Raw genomic sequence first — 19,180 nt, forward strand, 5'->3', positions numbered from 1 at the left:
ATTAGCGGTGGTTTCACATCAGTTGTCACCATTTACGAAGAGTATTATTTCAAGCATGATTTACTGGTTGATGTTTGCGTGCAATAATTTAACCATTGTGAAGGTAATCAAGTTTATAGCAGCGGGATGTGGTCACGTTTCATTGCGGTTTTCTATAAGAGATGAGCTCTGTTGCACCCATGGAGCTTTAGCCACACTCATTTTTCTGGTGCCGGCTGGTGAGGTAGCCGTGTGCTTTTTATGTTGTGGCAAAATCAATGTAGGAACTGCTTACATCACTGTCGGTGTTTGTGACTGTGATGTCAATGAATTCCTCAACACGTCGTGAATATTCTTTTCAATGCTGCTTGCATGTGGAATTTTGTAGATGATCCTTTTTAGAAGCACATTTTCACATAAAGATTTTTAATTTTTGGCAAACAGTATGACAGTTTTTTGCAGTAGACGTTTAAAATAAAATTGTCATTACCGTGGTGTTGTCATAACGAGTAGACTATAGAACGGACATGAATGCCACACGAGTACCACTGGGTTGTATTTGTGCGGTGGTGTGCGTTGTTGACGTTGGTTGTGCTCTTCGTCTGGTGCAGGGCAGCGGGCACGGCAAGCGCAGCGACTCTATTACCGACGACGACGAGTTTGATGCAGAGGATGAGGATGGTGAGAAGCTCGCTCGTGTACAGAGGTTGTCCTAGGACACAAATTGGCAAAATGTAAAAAAGTTTAAATGTCCATAAATTGCTCATTGATTGGGTTGTTGTACGTTTGACATCCTGTATGGAGTAGATGAAGATGTGGAAGAGACGATCGAAGAGCAGGAAGGGGTGGAAGGCACTGCCAGTTACCAGCAGGAGCTGGACGAACTTGCACAGGAAGGTGAGACGACCTTCACGCTCCACGTGCCACATCGGCGTCAGTGTTATAACAGTCTCCAGTGTTATAATGTGCTTGGCGCTGTGCTTCACAGGAGAGATGCCTCTGGAAGACCTCTATAAAATGTATGCAAGTGCATATGAAGAGCAGCAGGCAGATGAGGTTGTGTCTGAACCCCCATTAATTGTGGAGGATGTGGGGGAAGAGGTCGAGGTGAAGGAAATGGAACCAAAAAGCCAAAAAGAAGTGAAGAATGACGATAATAAACCAGGTTGGTATAAATGTCTATTGTATGTAATCTCCATAATAGTTAATGAAGTCCAGATGGAGAAGTAAATAGCTGTATTGCCGATGGATCTGTGACCCCCACCCTGAGTCTTGCTCCTGTTGGCTGCCATGCCTGGATAGCTTACATGTTTGTATGACCTAACAGTACCCAAATCAGTTACTGGGCAAGTATTCAAGGCTTACAGAACATTTTTCTTTTCATTATTATTACTATACCTTAATGTTTTTTTTTTACTTTCCCGTCTTGCCTTTTAGAGAGTGTAGATTCTCCCACCATTTCAAACCGAGATGAGAACGAGGATCAAGAGATGGAGGGCGATGAAGAAGGAAGCGAACTTGGGATGAAGTACCTTGTCACCGACGACAAGGAGCCACAGTCCCAGGCTGCTGAGGAAGGTGCTGATGGTGTAGGCCCCAAGAAAGAAATAACGGATATCGCAGCTGCAGCTGAGAGCCTGCAGCCCAAGGGTTACACGCTGGCGACCGCACAGGTAATGTGGAAGTTTGCAACAGCTACCCTGGTTTTTTTGCACTTTAGGATCTCTACAAATGAGTGCCTTTCAACCTAACACATGCGCTTATCAAAATAACTGGAGAACGTTGAACAAGTGGTCGCATTATTTTTTGCGCGCAGGTTAAGACTCCTGTGCCTTTTCTGCTGAGGGGCTCCCTGCGCGAGTACCAGCACATCGGCCTCGACTGGCTGGTCACGATGAATGAGAAGATGCTCAATGGGATTCTGGCTGATGAGATGGGCCTGGGAAAAACCATCCAGACCATCGCTCTGCTTGGGCACCTGGCCTGTGACAGAGGTGAGTACTTAACCCTAAAGCTCTTGGATGTTTTAATGTTAAAATATATTTTTTTACAGGGAAAATAAATGTGTGTTATTTTGTAAAGCTATTTTTCAAGTGTCTTGACAGCGCTTTACATTCAAATTTTCAATTGAGGATTGTAGAGATCTTATAACAAATATGCAAACGGACATACATAAAGATTGTTGCCTGTGAGTGGGGCGTGCAAGAGCATATGTAATGGGTGATGTCGTCCCTGCTGCCAGGAAACTGGGGTCCCCATTTGGTCGTGGTGCCAACAAGCGTCATGTTAAACTGGGAGATGGAGTTCAAGAGGTGGTTTCCTGCGTTTAAAATCCTCACCTACTATGGCGTACCCAAGGAGAGGAAGCAAAAGAGACAGGTTTGTATCTTCCCATTTAAAAACCTGCTGCAATGAGAATTACATTTTATACCATTTTTTGTGATGGCCACACTTGCTACCTCCTCTTATGTTACCTTCAGTGCAGTTCATGTTTTTGATGTTGCCAATACGTTTGTGGTGTGTCCATTGTAGTCACTGCATTGTTGTTGTGTGTGGTTGGCAATGCGCAGGGCTGGACCAGGCCCAATGCGTTCCACGTGTGCATCACGTCCTACAAGCTGGTGCTGCAGGATCACCAGGCCTTCCGCCGCAAGAAGTGGAAGTATCTCATCTTGGATGAGGCTCAGAATATTAAGAACTTTAAGTCTCAGCGATGGCAGTCACTGCTTAACTTCAACAGGTCAGATTTTAATGTTCAGCTTTATACTGTAAGACATTACGTTGTTGGTGGCACGTTAAAGGTTTTTATGGAATAAGATTGTAAAGTGATGTGCCGTCTTCCTTACGCTGAGTGAATAATGTGCTCAGAGCTTGGCTTTAAGTCGTGAACGTAGATGTACCTTTGCTGCTTGAGTCACTCTCAAAGTCACATTTCCAAATCCACTGTGTGTACAGCCAGCACCGGCTCCTGCTGACAGGGACGCCGCTGCAGAACAGCCTCATGGAGCTGTGGTCTCTCATGCACTTCCTCATGCCGCACGTGTTCCAGTCGCACCGCGAGTTCCGCGAGTGGTTCTCCAACCCGCTCACAGGCATGATCGAAGGCAGCCAGGAGTACAACGAGAGCCTGGTCAAACGTCTGCACAAGGTGTGGTGCAATGCACGCATGCACATAATATACATTTGTGCTTTCCGATGCATTTTGTGGCCAGCGTGTGCAAAAGGCGTTTTATTGAGTTTGTATTGCAAAGGCCAGTGGTTGCCAAAGTTGTGGTCCCCAGGTCGTGGGAAGTGCTCTGTACAATTGCTGCAGATATTACTTTTGTGAGCAATTTAAATTTTGAGAAATAGGTAATTGGTGCATGGTGGTCTGCAAATTTTTTTTGAGGGTTTTACAAGTGGTTCGCTGGTCCAGAGATTGAACAACTGGTGTAGGTATATGTTTATATTTACTATATCCATTGTGTTTATTAGTATTGTATCCTCGTGTTACATTTATTTAGCATTGTCAGTTCATGGTACCTGCATATTTTGAATGTAAGTCCGTGTGGAAGGTCCATTTGAGGGGCTGCTGAATGTGTGTTGCTATCATTGTCTCCTGTTAGGTTCTGCGTCCCTTTCTGTTGAGGAGAATAAAAATGGACGTTGAGAAGCAGATGCCAAAGAAGTACGAGCACATTGTGCGGTGCCGGCTGTCCAAGCGTCAGCGCTACCTCTACGACGACTTCATGTCGCAAGCCACGTACGTACAGTCTCTCGCTAGTTTACAAGTTGGGGTTAATGTTCCTGGTTTTAATTACTCGGCTAATTGACGATATTGCTCATGGTGCTACTCACTGATGAGGCGTGTACAGAAGGGACTTGGGTTATGTATACATTAATGACGTGGATCATTTTGTTTTCTCAGAACAAGAGAGACTCTGGCGAGCGGTCACTTCATGAGTGTAATCAACATCCTCATGCAGCTTCGCAAAGTTTGCAACCACCCCAACCTGTTTGATCCTCGGCCAATCACGTCGCCCTTCATCACGCAGGGCATCTGCTACACCACCGCCTCGCTCGTGTTGACCGCGCTGGAATACGATCCCTGGCGGGTAAGCCCCGCTAGCAAACTCCCTGTCACGCTATACCCATTGTGTAATTCACTACAGTTCTGCTTCCAGCCGACTTAAATATTAACAACGATCAATGTAATGTTTCGTCAACATCTGGCACTTTGAATGGCATATTTGTGCTAGGAAGGCACCATCCGTTAACCAAAAATAAATTGACTTGACTAGTAACCTACCCAAATATACATTTATATATTAACCATTGTGATGTGTCTCGACTGATAAACTGTCATAAAAGCTGATTTGACATAAATTCCTGAGGTGACTCATGACCACAGTGTGGTTTGTGCTCTCTGCAGCATGTGGACCTGTCCATATTTGATCTGGTGAATGCCGAGAACCAGCTGTCGCGCTATGAGGCCGAGGTGTTCCTGCCCAACCGCAAGGTGACTCGAAAGCTGATCGAGGAGATCTCCACTGCTCCAGACCCCCCGCCCCGGCCCAAGCCCGTCCGCATGAAGGTTAACAGGTGCAGCAGCGCTCTGAGGAAGCCCCCCCCCACATACACTGCGTGCCTCTCCACCCGCAAGCCATGTTGGCGTACTGGCCGAGATATTCATTGTTTCCAATGTGTTATTATCCATAATGAGGTATTTTTTGGGATGGATCACGTAAATACGAATGTCGTTTAAACCAGTCGCCACCAGACACGGCCAATTAGTAAGGTTTGTCACATAAACAAAACATGCCAATTCGTTCCTAAAACAGCACACCGGTGTGTTGGAGAGTAAAATCCCACAACATTTACAATTCGAGTGCGAAGTTTCGCCAGTAATTTACAACGAGCATCATCAGGCGGAGAGCCAGAGTTATGAATGCCGTTGGTTTACTCTCCAACGCACCGGTGTGAACTAGTAATGAATTGGCATGTTTTGTTTTCGTGACAAATCTTACTTATTGGCCATAATCTTTACTTTATTCATGAAGCCTCATAGCGTATACATTTTTTTTTTTCAGAGGTTCTGCTTCGGGAGTTTTTTGGCAATTATTGTGTTTTGAAAGTCGGAGGAAACCAGAGTACTAAAGAAAAGCCTTGCACACGAGGAGATAACATTGAAATGGAACGTAGCCTTCCATCAGCAACAGCGTCGTTATGAGCATCAGTAGCTGCAGTGGTAGTGTCGTCAACAGCAGCAACATAATAATTGTTATCACCAGGTTGGATCATTAGTGTCTTCAACAACTTTGACTTTCTTGTTGTCGCCAGCAGCAACAGGTTATCCCTGGGGTTGGGGCCACAGGCGTGGGCGGATGTGCGAATGGGTGTTGTGGTGTTGCCTGCAGAGGTGGGCATGTTTTAAAATGTGGCATAAATTATTATTTAAAAAAACAATGTGTATTTTGTTATTATCGTTGCATCCCTGGTTTGTTGTAATTGCGCAATATGTTGTGTGATGTGACATGCTAACAGCAAGGACATTGGTTTGTTTTTTTACAGAATGGTGCAACCTGTGCAGAAGTCAGAGGGCCGTACGGTGGTCATGGTCAATGCACCCAAATCACTGGTGCAGAACAGCCTGCAGAAACCTCTGCCTTCTACCGCCACAGATGGGATTTTACCCACGGCATCTCCGGCTGCTGTGGCACAAAGGCTGATCGCGGGGGTTAGCACAGAGCAGTTGCCCTCACCGGGCCTGCCTCAAAGGCTTCTGCAAGGCGTGGTGCCGGAGGTGGCGGGGGCTGCGCATGTCTACTCCGTGGCCGCGGGACAGAAGAGCGTCGGTGCCGTGGAACGAGTGGCTTCTCCAGCGGTCGTGGTGCAGAGGCAGGCGCTGGGCGCCATCATTGACACGACCCGGCCTGTGGCACCGCTCGCACAGCCCCCCGTGCCCGTGGCTCCCAGGCTGATCTCCGAGCTGACGCAGCACGTGGCATCCCCGACCTTGCAGAGGCTCGCGCCAGGGATTGCCATCGATGGAACCCAGGCCATGCTGCAGGCACAGCGGGTCGCTCAAGGCCTTACTGCAGAGGGGACCCAGCTCACTGCTGCCGCTTCCCCCACCCTATTGAGGCTGTCACAGGTAGGAGCTCATAAGATGTTAATAAGCAACAGTTTTAACAGTTATTCTTAGGCATCGTAATTTAATATTGTGGAACCTCTGTGCAATGCAGGGCTTGGTCATCGATGGCACACAGCGCGCCCCCACCGTACATCTGCAGGGGCAGCCCCAGATTCGACCCACCACCCACTTTGTAACCACCCAGGGTAAGATTCCACAGGTTTTGTGTCTTCACTTGTTAATGCCCTGCAGAAAATGGAGATGTGCACGTTATAGTCCAGTTTGTTTTGTCATTGTGTGACTGAAGACATGGCCTTATTTTTTGTTCACCAGGAACTGCCTTGGCGCACGCCCCGCGCATGTACGCCGCAGTTCCCATTCAGCAGCATCAGGCGAGCGGAGGCCAAATAATTCGCAATGCAGCTTCGGCTGTGAACCCTGCTGTCGCCACCACCTTGACCCCCACGTCGTCGCCCGTGAACCCTACAAACCCGCTGCGGCTGGTGGCCCAGGCCAGCCACATGGCGCCGCTGGCAATTCAGGGCCAGAGGGCCCAGCTCGTCACTGGGTACACGTTGCCTAGTGGAGTGGTGCAGCAGAGGGTGGTTCTGACCCCACACACGCAGGCACGGCTACCCAGTAAGGCTCCTCCCTGCTTCTCTTTTACGTGTAAACGAATAAAGTGATGATGTCATATCTGTGGATTTGGCATATTCCATGTTCTAGCACTTGTGTAAAAACCAAATGGCTTCTGAAAGCACTTGTATATTGAATGCAAGTTCTGTGTTCATAAAGTGATGCATGGTATAGAATTATACCTAAACTGTAATATGTAGTTGAGGAAAACAACACCTGCTGATCTTAAAACAGCAGTTAATTGTAATGGTACAATAAAACCTCATATACCCATGCAGTGATTTGAGATCGGCGGTTGACTGCCTGTATTGAAACCTCGTGGCAATTTTAATCATTTTGAACCCATTGCAATATCTCACCCCGAGTGCGAAAGGACCATGTACACAATGCGAGTTGTTGTTGTGGTGGTGAAGCTTAAAAAAGGCACGGTGTAATCATCGACTTCATCATGCTTTCTCTCTCACACACCATCGCCTCTAACCCAACACCCCCTCACAAGCTCCGGGTGGCTCTGCTCCGTGAGCCGCAAGGTGACACGAGTGGGAATAATAATTAAACGTGCCCCTTCCTTACATCTCGCCCAGCAACACGTGCTGGGCACGTGAGGGAATGCCCATAGGAGCTCTGGGGTACAGATATGTCCCTTGCTCGCTCAAATTCGGTAATATTAATCGGAGCTTGTCTCTTAGATTTTAATTTGACCAGTTATAATCTGGCCAGGAGGTTTAGTTATCGAGTGAGCAGCTCACACAATTGGAATGTTGCTAGTTCACATCCTCTGGTTTCTGGTTGGCTCGGTCCATTGTCCTGCTGGGGTTGGTAAATAGTACCACCACTTCGTGAGGAAGTCAACCGTGGTTGTGCTCTGCGTGGAAATGCAGAATTTCCACCACTGGCCAATGGCTGTAAACAGGAGGGCGAGCACGGTCTCAATGCTCATTTCAGCAGGACACCACTTTGTTAACTTATTAACATGGAACGCGAACATGACTGCACATGGAAGAGTGCCAATATACTAACCTCTCCGGCATGGTAGACCGCAACAATAAATGGCCTTTTAGTCAATGTGTAGAGAATGCTCGACATGAGGCGTTAAACATGATTATTTTCTAAGTTAGAATATAATAAAATAAACTTGTAACCGTGAACCAAATCATTGATCAAAGATGTTGGTGCTTCAATGGACGTTTTCTGGCCCTAATGCTGAGTGTGATGTTGTTGTTTTGAAAGGCGGGGAAGTCATCAGCATCGCTCAGCTGGCCGCATTGGCCAACAGCCAGGGCCAGGCAGGGCAGCCGCTCACCTTGCACATCCAAGGCAACAAACTCACGCTGGCCTGCAGCCCAATCCGTACCCTCGCTCCCGGACCCCAGCACATACACATACAGGGTAGGAGAGCATGGCTCCCTTCTTGATGAACACGTTTCCTTATTTTTTCTCCATGAAATGTATACAGCGTTTATTTTCTTCATTACATTGTTGCTGTTCTGTAATAGTTATTCAGAAAATGTGATGCCATTTTACAAACCAATTGTTTATCTGTCCAGTATGACCTGTGCTGCACTTTTCCCACTCTTTTTACGAGTGTCTGAAATATGTTCTTGGTCTCAACGAAAGTTGGTTTACCGCTCAACCTGGAATAAAGCATTGTGTAATAGCGCGTGGCTGCTTGTCGCTGTTGCGTGGCAGGTGGCGTGGTGCACATGGTGAAACCCGTGTCACAGACACAGGTCCTTGCCCAGCCCGGCAACACCAAGATGGGCATGGCCACCCTACCCCAGCAGCAGTTGGCAGGTGCTGCCATCTCGATGCCAGCGAGAACCATAGCAGGTAATCCCATCTGCATCCTCTACAGAACTCCTCTTGGTTTTGTGTTTAAATCCAAATATTTGAACAAGCATATTTATACATTCCCATTTTATTGTATATTGCCTATATGTAATGTGATATTGATGGTGGATGTGTGGTTGTCATGATCGTCTAAATACCTGTAAACACCTATGCAAGCGTATATCTGGTTATTTTTCTGGTAAAACATTCTCTAATGGGAAATAATGGTAACTGTTGGAGGGAACAAAACAATGTTTGAATGTCCATAATTGTATCGGTTAACACGTCTGCATTTACAAACGTTACGCTTTGAAAAGCTTCATTTTCGCTAACCCTGCGGGAAACTCATAACCTCTCAACTTGCTGTGGCTTTTCTACCCGCTCCCTCTCCTCCACTCTTCCTGATGCATGCATGCCCTTTGCAGTTCCAGTTGCCACCTCTACTGGCTCAGCTGGCTTAGTTAGGCAGGTCGTTCCTGCTGCCGCCCACGCTGCCGCCACTGCCACCTTAGGCGCTGCCCCACGTCCCTCTACCGCCGCCGTCTACCCGCCTGTGAGGCTTCCTTTTGTGCCTGCGCCGCACGCCCCGCCGGCCCGGATGCTGACACAAAGCAGCGGCACCCCCCTGCTTAGGGTTCCCACGGTCACGCCGGTTGCCTCGCCGCAGGTCGCCAAGCCAGGCCTAAAAGGTAACGCTGCTAAGGTGGGATACCATTGTGTTTTTGTAGCTTGGGGCAAACGGCACATAATTCACACGTTTTAAGTAATTTAGTAACATTCCTAACTCTTAGTGCCTCTTTTATTTACTCTTAATAATTACCTTGCTATTTTAAAATGGTGTAAATGGTTGTGTTTTCTGCTCCATTTAAGTCTTCTTTGTGGAGAGATTACATCGGTGCATTTTTTCGACTGCGTTTTTATTGTTGTTTACGTATCGTGACGTTGCTTTGTGGACTGACGACGGCCCGCGTTTCGGTTTTGGTCGTCAGCCGTCCCCGCGGCTGCGCCGCTGACCAGGGGTCCTACGACCCGGAGCGTGGATCGCAAGGCCACGGCCGAGGAGGCCCCGTCCAAACGCAAGGATAGCGCTTCTGCCGCCGAGGCACCGGCGCCAAAAAAGCCGGCAAAGAGGTCACCGCTTTACTTGGTGAGGGGGCGTTCACACATCAACACGGTCGGGGCCCCGGTGCACAGGAGGATAAACTGGGAGCAAGGTCCAGCTATGTTGTTCCTTGCTCTGGCACTAAGCTCATTGGGCGTTGCCGTGGAACGTTTATGGGTTAAAAGCATTTATAAACCGTTACTCCGTTCGGTTGAATCAGTGCCGAAATAAAAGTGTAGCTTTTATAATCCGATTGGCTTTCCAGATAAATTATATCAATCAGTATTGGTTTTTATCAAGAAAACCCCATACTGGTTTGTACATTTTCGGTCTCATCGCCAGAGTCTGACTCGTTAAACAAATGCTGTTTGATTACCAGGTGTCACTGGCAAGAGAAATACGTGTAAAATATGGGACCCCGTTCAATGCAAAAATGTATTACTGTCGATAGGCTGATGGGCTACAATTTATGTTTTAGTTATGCAAGGAGACGCTTCAGAGTTAGGCTTATTATATATGCGTGTTTTGACAGCTGAAATACTTTTTAACCCTTCACCCAATGACCCAGTCTGTCTCTAATACATTCTCTTAGTTTTTCATGTCTGCAGATATCAACCACACTGACACAAATTGACAGCCAATTTGACTGCACTTGTTTCTCGAAAAATAATTCCGCTCGTCCATATCGCGTGCTTCTGTTCGACCCCCCCGGGGGATGTCGCTTGTGACGTTGCGCGTCGTGCCACAGAGGCCAGGTTGACGGTGGTGTCTTTATCGGGTGTGAAAACGTGACTGTGTTTCTTCTGCGTCTGTCTGCGTGCGAAACGTGAAGTTGAGAGTAGAGGAGCTGCGAGCTCAGCGGCAGCAGGATCGGCTGGAGCGCATTCACCGCATCAACGAGGCGCGCTGCGCGCCCAAACCCATCTACGGCACCGAGGTGCTGCGCATGTGTGACCTGTCGAGCAGCGCGGCGCAGACGGGCTCGCGGCCGCACCACCACGGTGGGGCCCTCTCGTGCCGCAGCACATCCACGCACCACCTCCTGTGATACTTTGCTCGCACCGAGTGCCAAGGGCCTCTGTGTTAAACATAAATTCTTATGGATCTTTCTCTAGGTGTCTTTTTAGTTTAATTGTTTTCCTGTGCGTGCGCTTGTTTACGGTTTTTTGAGTGGCTGGTTTATCTGTGGTGGCCCTGATGGACACTAAGCTGGCATTTGCCTCTTGACGTCTTATTTTTTTGACCCCTTTACCAGATAACTAACTCATAACTGCAATAATATGGTCACTTGTACTAGTTTTTCACTTTCACTATATTAGATATTTACATTTTTTATAGTTTTCTTCCATCTGAGGACAATCGAGAGCTAAATGTGTATTGCGTTTTGTTTTGTAACAGAGGGCGCCTGGAGGTGGTCCGGCTACGTGCACTGTCGCAGTGTGCGGCAGTGCTGCAAGCCCAGCCACCCGGATGTTTTCTGGAGTCAAACGAGCACTCTGCAAAGTCTCTGCATCAACTCGGAGCAGAGGTTGAGGGAGCTGAAAGAAATAATAGAAAGGCATGTGCATCTCCTTATTACGCGACCAAACTGCTGACGGGAATTAACCTGCTTGAAAAGTGTACCATCCGCGTATGGCAAATCTGGTGTTGAGTAGCGAAAAAAAATGCAAGTCAAATGAAGAGGTGCGCCGCGCCTTTTGCGGCACGCGAGGTTCTCTCGGGGGCGTGTTGTGTCTCGGGATGTTGGGACAATGTGTTGTGCGTGTCGGCTCTCACGCTGGCGTGTAGGTTTATCTTTGTGGTGCCGCCCGTGGAGTCTCCGCCTATCTCGCTGCACGCGCCCCACCCCCCGCCTTCCATGCTGCAGAAGGAGAAGGCTCTGTGGCAGCGTCTGCATGAAGAGATGTCGCCACGCTCAGCCGGCCTGCACCGCATCCTCTGCAACATGCGCACACAGTTCCCCGATCTGCGACTCATCCAGTACGACTGTGGTGAGTTGCCACATTTCGGCTCGGTTGTCCACCTGGAACAGCCGCGTCTTATTGTGTGCTTAACAGTGAAATCACAGTTATTGCGAATTGGGATACAAGCGGCTGTGTTCTTAAGTTGCGCGTTTGTGTTTGCAGGCAAGCTTCAGACACTGGACATCCTTCTGCGGAAGTTCAAAGCAGGCAGCCACCGTGTGCTCATCTTCACGCAGATGACACGCATGCTCGATGTTTTGGAGCAGTTCTTAAACTTCCATGGCTACATCTACCTTCGGTTGGACGGCACAACGCGCGTCGAACAGAGACAGGTGCTGTTGCGGTCGATTGAAATGAGCGGTTGTGACACGCTGTCTCGTGCCTGTACGGTATCCGGTGACGCTTGGCGGTTAATGTCTTTTAGTTTCTCATGGACCGCTTCAACGCGGACGCTCGCATCTTCTGCTTCATCCTGTCAACGCGGAGTGGCGGCGTAGGCGTCAACCTGACCGGTGCCGATACGGTGGTGTTCTACGATAGCGACTGGAACCCCACCATGGACGCACAAGCCCAGGATCGCTGCCACCGCATCGGCCAGACTCGCGATGTCCACATATACAGGTCCTTACCTCAAGTATCCTCCTGCACTACGGTTTGCCACATACTCGCTTAAAGGTGCTAGGCAATCGTTTCTTCAGCTTAAGACTCTAGGCACTGCTGCTATATGGAGCGTCGTCAAATTGAGATACTTCCTCTTGTAACAGGCTGATCAGCGAGCGGACCGTGGAAGAGAACATCCTGAAAAAGGCCAACCAGAAGCGCATGCTGGGGGACGTGGCCATCGAGGGTGGAAACTTCACCACTGCTTACTTCAAACAGGTGCTGGAGTGGTCATTTGCCCTACTCCCTGCAGATTGTCTGGTTGTATGGAAGGCATACTGGATACGAATGCATTTTTTAAAAATATGAGACGTATATAAGTAGTTTCTTTGACGATCCATTCACATTGTTTGGTTTTTGTGAATTTGTGGTGGATTTGTTATATTTAAAAACTGTTATATCTTTATCCATGCATTGCTGTGGTGCTCTGATTACATTTAACTACAACTAAATTACAAATGATTAGAAACATACTTCTGCAAAGCGCTATAAAAAGAGTGTACACTGGCGGTTTACAAGCGGCATGCTGTTGTTTGGTTTTGTTCCTTAGCAAACGATACGGGAGTTGTTTGAAATGCCGGTGGGCATGGAGGATGCCTCGAAGAAGGAGGCGGCAGAGGCGGTGCCGAAGCAAGCCCCCTCCACCGAGGAGGACGGCGCCGTTCCCTCCAAGGACACCAACATCCTGGAGCTGGTGCGTAGCCCTGGGCTCTCCACAGCCTCAACTCGACAGTTCTCGTAACGATAGGGATGTGTTTTTGAGAGAGTGCGTCCTTCACGCACGGGCGCCTGAGCACTTTATAAGCGACAAGCGACTTGCATCGCCGTCGCATCTCAAAACGCTCAAAGGGCACCCTCAGCACCTGGCCTGCGATTTGGCATTAATCTGCCAGTAGGGGGTGGTGATTGCTGCTTTGTGTGATTCCTATTGAGTAATTTGTGGGTAATTTTATACATTCGGAAAATGTGGACCATAACGCCAGCAACGTTGACCCACTCGGTTTAGAATTACATTGGGGGATGTGTATGAATAGCTTGCAGTAGGAATGAACCCGTGTTTAGGAGTTGTTTGTGGTTAGCGAAGGATGGCGTGCACTCTGCGTGCTCTCTGCGTGCGCAGGCTTTGGGCAAAGCGGAGGATGAGGAGGACATCCGAGCGGCGAGCCAGGCCCGGGCTGAGCAGGTGGCCGAGCTGGCCGAGTTTAACGAGAACGCGGCCGACGACGGCGAGGAGGGTGGAGTGGGGGGAGAGGGCCGTGATGAGGAGGAGCCCTCCAAAGCCGAGGAGGAAATCAACGCACTCGTGCAGCAGGTGAGGTCGGCGCGAGGCACCTCCGAGGTCACTTGTTCGCACGGTTGACCAATTGACTTCACGTCGGATGGTGTAAACTAGCGTACGGACTTGCTGTGTTTATTATGACAGTCACTTCCAGCCCTTTGTTAATCCGCTACTTGGTGAAGGCCTCCCTGCGCCGTGTTGCTCGTGCGGGTTGTTTGACCGTAGCACACCGGTCGGTGCGGCCTGGTGTATGCACCCGGGGAAGGCCTTCAGCGCCGGTTCGGATATAACTCGCTACGGACGCTAGCCGTGGCTGGCAATTGGAGTTAGCACGATGCGCTATCCGCCGCATCACTGCTCCACTGTATGTTTATGTAAAGTTTTTGTAATTCCATTACGGGCACTTTTCAAGTAAAATTCTGGAAAAATGCCAGAACGCAGGAAGTTTCAGCACTTGAATGTATACACGCTCTGCCGTCAAATTGTCTGCTTCCATTGCACAATGTTGTTGTTAAAGTGCGAGAGTGCTTTTTGTTAATGGAGCCGTTTGAGTTGTTGGCTAAGAGGCTATTTTCCTGTGTGCACAGCTGACTCCAATAGAAAGATACGCTCTGAAGTACCTCGAAGCGTCAATTGCGGCCGAGACGGAGGAACCCAAGAGCACCAAGGTAAGCAAGCTTCAAGAAAATTCTGCAGAAATTCTCACTGGAATGTGAATTCGGCTGCAAATAGTCAGGGAGGCATAGTGTCTTGACATTGTTATTCACTTAAATCTGTATATACGTACATGTAAAGCCCTTTGTCAATCCACTGCTAGATGAGCGCTTCCCCACGCCGTGCGGGCCATGGGGGTTGTGTCACCATACTTCACCATGCTGGTCAGTGTGGGTTGGTGAAGGCGGAGCTGCCTTCGACAAGGCAGCATAAACGACAGTCCATAGTTGGAATTACTCGAATCTAACATTTGTTTTCCTTCGTTCTTTACTGCTCAGGAGCAAGCTAACGTTAGCAAGCAAGATGTGAAATTAACAAAGGCCGACGAACCGAAAGGTGACGATGCCGCCAAGGAAATTCAAACGCAGGAGACGCAGCCGGAAGACGACGCTCTTGCCAAGACGCGCAAGAGAGGCCGCCCGTGCCGCAGGTCAGACACCAGTCAGGCGGCAGATTCTTCTCAGGAAATTGACCAATCTGACGCAGTTCCGCACGACGAAAGCGATATGACCATTGACAAGCCGGATTTCAGTGAACTGCTTGAAAGCGCGAGTAACTGCACACAAGTACTGAGTGAAGCGTCCGACCGAGCGTGCGAAAAATTGCATTCCCCTGCGAGCTTGCAACAGGAGACCGGTTGCTCCTTTGCCGAGCAAAATTCAAAATCATCGGGCAGCTACTCGGCCATGAGCGGTCATCCGGAGGAGAGCCAACCCGCGTCCGCTCCGAATCAGGGTAGGGAGGAGCTTCTTGATGCACACAAAGGAGACGTTTTGGAAGAAGGTGCCACAACAGATTCCATGATGGAAAATTGCTGTACCGCAACTGCCGTGGCTACTTCCCCGGTTGTCAGTGGCGTAAGGGAGATTGACGATTCTGAACGTAGTACGCGCAGTGTAATGACGCATGCTGATGCAGCGGGTACTCGAGACTGCACAAATGAATCTCTTGAAAGCACGCCAGAAAATCCCAAGCAGCTTGAAGACAGCGCAGCAAAGTGCATCGATGCATTAGAAACATTGGAAAGCCCACATTTTGACAAGGAAAATCAAACTTTGCATGCTACAATTTCTGCAGATAATAAATTCACGTTAACGATAACATCACAAGAATTTAAATTTAAAAATGATATTTTAAAACAAACTGATACTATTTCACCCAATTTGGATGTGCATTGCGTGATTAATGCTAACTGTGTAAATCCATCCGTAAGAGATGAACAGTTAAACAGTCCAGTGCTATTAATGGAAGACCCGTCTGATAGTGCTTCACCGGTCGCCAAGGATGTAGAACAAGCTGATTTACCAGCCACAGGCAATTTGGACGCATCTGCTGAAATCTGTAACAATGGCTCCAGTTCTAGTTTGACTGTGAACGTAAGTCCGGGTACCCTGGAAGTGAGCACCCAGCAGCGTGCTGGTTCCTCTCCCGTCACGGATGCCAGTTTCACTGATGATTTAGAGGTGGCCAACATCCAACGTCAGTCTCATCCACAAGCAGAAGCATTGCCAGCTGGCCCGGCAGATGATGGATCTCGAGAAGTGGAAGCAGCAGAGATTGAGAAACCCCTTAAGCGAGTTCTGTGCGAGGACACGCCATCAGGTTGTGATGCAGAGGACTCGGAAAATGCTGTAGATGGTAGAGAGCTGCCTGATGTTAAGCCCGTGATGAAGGAGGAGAGGATGGGTAAACCAGGCCGCAAGAGGAAAACCGATTTGAATGCCATTGTACAAAGCCATACGGAATGCCAGGACAGTGCTACGGGCAAGGAGAAGCCAAGGAGCCCTATAAGAACCAGGTCTGGCATCAAATCGCGCGATACAAAAAGGTCGTCGGGCATGCTGGGAGCAAGAAGAAGACTGAATCTCAGGTCGAGTAGTCGAGAAGTTAACAAACGTGAAAAAAATAAGTCCTTGTCAAGGAAGGACTTGGAAACGCAAAAAAAAGCTGGTCATTCAGATGTCGTAAAGAGGAGAGTGGGAAGACCAGCAAAAATTAAAAGCCCAAGTGAACATATCAATAGTTCTGATGGAGAAACACAGCTGTATAAACACAACATGACGGGAAGCTCACCTGGAAAAGACCTCAACCAAAGCAATTCCGATGACCAAGAACCCCAAGCTAAAATTTTATGTCGGCAGGAAGTAGATTCTGATGACAGAACAAGTGCAGATGAGGCTGGCATGCCGTCTTTACCTTCAGAGACTTGTGTCGAAGGCGGTCGGTCGAGTACCCCGACTATCACCCGCGCCAGCCTCCGCCGTTCCGTGTTGTGCCAATCGCCAGCCAGGACTGTAGATAAAGCGACGCGTAAGAGACGGCGATCGTCGCAAGCGGCAAGCGGCGACGAGCGGTTAAGCGGAAGCGACTCCCTCTGTATCAGTGGCAGCGATGTCGGTGCTGGCCGCACCCGGGGTGGCAGCAGCTCCTCTGCCAGCCGACGGTCTCCCAGTCAAGCTGCCGCTGCTCTGAATAGGCGATTGACCCGTCAAGCGATCCGTCGAGGGATCGGATATTCCAGCGACACAACGGAGAGCGGGTAGCTCGCAGCTGGGTCTCTTGCCGTTGTTAAATGCGACCTGGGAAGAGAGTGCAGTTCCCTGATGGTCTGCATATGTTGGTTCCACGATCTCGTGACCAATTAGTAACTGCTAGTGTTTTACCCATGCCTGCAAGTGGTCCTTGGTAAATCATGATCTGAAAAAATTGGGCAGTGCCTCTGGCGACATGTTTTGGAAACGCATGGCGGGTAGTACAACAGGACTAAATTCAGTCTCACCCCTGCAACACTGTGCATTTTAGACCTACAACTTTTACCAAAGGGCCCATCTAAGTCTTGAGCAATTGGAAAAGTTGAGTTGTAATTTGTGTAGCTTCGGCAGTGGGTCAGTAGCTCGAGCTCGGAGACTCCCGCTTTTCGGCGCCAGGGGGCAGTGTTGGCAAATTGAGGGAAGGTGGAAAGAGGTCCTTCCTGTTGCATGTGGAGCAGGGTATATGGGTGGCTCATTGGCACAGGGCCAATAGGCTGGCTGGATGTGGCAGGGTGTTGTCTCAGCCATTGTTCCTTATAGGAGACGTTAGTAACGACACTGCTATCATGACGTAGCCCCAGAGTAAACGACCCGCTGTTTTCCCCCTATTTCTCGCAAGCGCTGAAGCTCAGGATACCTGGAGCGATGGATGAGAGGGAGAATTGGTGATTTAATATTATTTTTAGCAACGAGAATCTAAAGTTCTGTCCATTATGTAACATTTGGGTCTCCAATTACATTGTGATGCCTTGATTTATGTGCTGTACAATCCTGTGTGTAGCCTAGGGTTAAATAAATAAATGAAAAGCCTAACATTGTCATCATGAAATGTAGTATTTTAGCGACACCCATTGTATGTGGTTGAACATGTAAATATCCTGGCTGGTTACCATGTGGCATTCTAAATGTTTTCTTGACAGGCTGACGGGCGTTTTACTACAGAGTGGAGTCGCCGTGCATTGCTGACCGCTTTGTATTGGCATTAACCATGTGCTTTTGGAAATCGCCACAACGTGTAGTGACCTCTAGCTGTGTGTGTGTGTACCTTCAGAATACTTTGATGCTGTAGTTCATGTGCTCGCTGCTGGACTCTACCGCAAAACACGTTGTACATTTTTCAAAGTTTAGTCATGAATATACACCTCGTGACAAGAAATGCAGGCACTTTTTTCGTGATGGACCTTACTATGTGCTTTGGTTTGGGTCTCGCTTTTCTCTGTACTACGTGCTTGAAAGAACCATTACTTGATACCAACTATGTTGTGCAAACAAAGTTGAAATCTGTATAAATGGCTTGGTGATTTTTTTTGGTTCCATTTCTTAAATTGTGTGAAGAGGCTGTGGCAGGCGTGGTCGCTTGTACATCTTATGTATTATATGTTATTAGAAGTGTTATCTATGCAACGTCTGTTTTGATAAGAATTTAACGGAAACTGCAGTATTGGAATCGCGAGACTGCATTTTTGTGTGCAAAAGTATCGATTGATAGAAATGGCGATGTTCAGAAAAATGAATGCGGTATTAAAATGTAAATCCACACACGCCAATGTCTGTTAAGTGTGTTAGGTGTTACGAAACTCAGGGTTAGACCGCCGTTTACTATAAGCGAGCGCAGGATAAAGTTGCGTGTTCCTCGTCCCAATCGTCGAGGAACGCTTGAGGTGTGCGCTGTAACTCCGCTCATGTGGTTGTTTTGTAAGCTGTACTGGTGGCTTCTGTGGGTCACCTTATACTTTGGTGCTAAGTTTTTTGCAGCAGATGATTTTAACGAGAACCCCCGATCCTCGTGCAGATGGGGGTAAAATGTGGCTCAAAAATGCGAGCAGTGTCGCTCGACCCAAAGCAATGTTTCCACCCAAACGGGGGGACACCCACCCATTCAATCTTATGATCCATCAGCATGGCTCTGGAGTTCATGGGCCAAAACAGACATTTATACCACCTAAGGTAGAAAAACTAAGTCCATATTTCTGCGGCTCGTAAGATTGATAACCCCCCCCCCGCTCATTTCAAACGGTTTAAACAATCCACGCGTCCAAAAAGCTGTCTTCGCGAAGGTGATGATGCCCACCTCACGTGACACCCACAAGTAATGATGTATCGCCTGGTTGGGCTCATGGACTCGAGTGGAGGTGAGCGCGCAGTCGGGGGGCGCTGATGGCCGAGAGAGCAGCGACGCTTTGAACGCCGCCCCAAACCAACCCTGCTGCTCGCTCCCCAGACTCCCTGACCCTGCTGCCCCCTGACCTGGTCCTCACGACCCGCCGCTTGGACCCCATCGCCCCAATGCACGAACCCAACCCTCCTCGACCCCCAGGCCCTCGTGCCTCGCCACTGGCCTGAACGCCAGGGCTGCCTGCTCCCCGCTCGCCA

At 48.8% G+C, this 19,180-nt stretch overlaps 1 protein-coding gene across 3 annotated transcripts in view; it reads left to right on the top strand.

The window, feature by feature from the left end:
* The window catches only part of EP400 (E1A binding protein p400), a 28,131-nt gene extending 9,695 nt beyond the window's left edge, over positions 1–18,436 (top strand). For 2 of the 3 annotated variants that reach the window (XM_078873572.1, XM_078873573.1), the window contains exons 10-37: positions 591–660; positions 787–876; positions 968–1,144; positions 1,417–1,652; positions 1,796–1,973; positions 2,222–2,358; positions 2,550–2,719; positions 2,935–3,127; positions 3,585–3,721; positions 3,887–4,073; positions 4,391–4,560; positions 5,530–6,112; positions 6,204–6,297; positions 6,425–6,730; positions 7,958–8,116; positions 8,417–8,557; positions 8,983–9,246; positions 9,547–9,704; positions 10,492–10,660; positions 11,058–11,217; positions 11,448–11,650; positions 11,786–11,955; positions 12,048–12,244; positions 12,388–12,502; positions 12,834–12,977; positions 13,404–13,595; positions 14,150–14,230; positions 14,555–18,435. In XM_078873572.1, the coding sequence (XP_078729698.1) occupies positions 591–660; positions 787–876; positions 968–1,144; positions 1,417–1,652; positions 1,796–1,973; positions 2,222–2,358; positions 2,550–2,719; positions 2,935–3,127; positions 3,585–3,721; positions 3,887–4,073; positions 4,391–4,560; positions 5,530–6,112; positions 6,204–6,297; positions 6,425–6,730; positions 7,958–8,116; positions 8,417–8,557; positions 8,983–9,246; positions 9,547–9,704; positions 10,492–10,660; positions 11,058–11,217; positions 11,448–11,650; positions 11,786–11,955; positions 12,048–12,244; positions 12,388–12,502; positions 12,834–12,977; positions 13,404–13,595; positions 14,150–14,230; positions 14,555–16,819 (7,146 nt within the window). In that variant the 3' untranslated portion in view covers positions 16,820–18,435. Of the gene's footprint in view, positions 1–590; positions 661–786; positions 877–967; positions 1,145–1,416; positions 1,653–1,795; positions 1,974–2,221; positions 2,359–2,549; positions 2,720–2,934; positions 3,128–3,584; positions 3,722–3,886; positions 4,074–4,390; positions 4,561–5,529; positions 6,113–6,203; positions 6,298–6,424; positions 6,731–7,957; positions 8,117–8,416; positions 8,558–8,982; positions 9,247–9,546; positions 9,705–10,491; positions 10,661–11,057; positions 11,218–11,447; positions 11,651–11,785; positions 11,956–12,047; positions 12,245–12,387; positions 12,503–12,833; positions 12,978–13,403; positions 13,596–14,149; positions 14,231–14,554 lie in introns of all 3 variants that reach the window. The other variant, XM_078873571.1, reaches the window with a different exon arrangement.
* The last annotated feature ends 744 nt before the right edge of the window (positions 18,437–19,180 follow it).

This window comes from Lampetra fluviatilis, chromosome 37, assembly GCF_964198595.1.
Source record: "Lampetra fluviatilis chromosome 37, kcLamFluv1.1, whole genome shotgun sequence".
Taxonomy (NCBI): Eukaryota; Metazoa; Chordata; class Hyperoartia; order Petromyzontiformes; family Petromyzontidae; genus Lampetra; species Lampetra fluviatilis.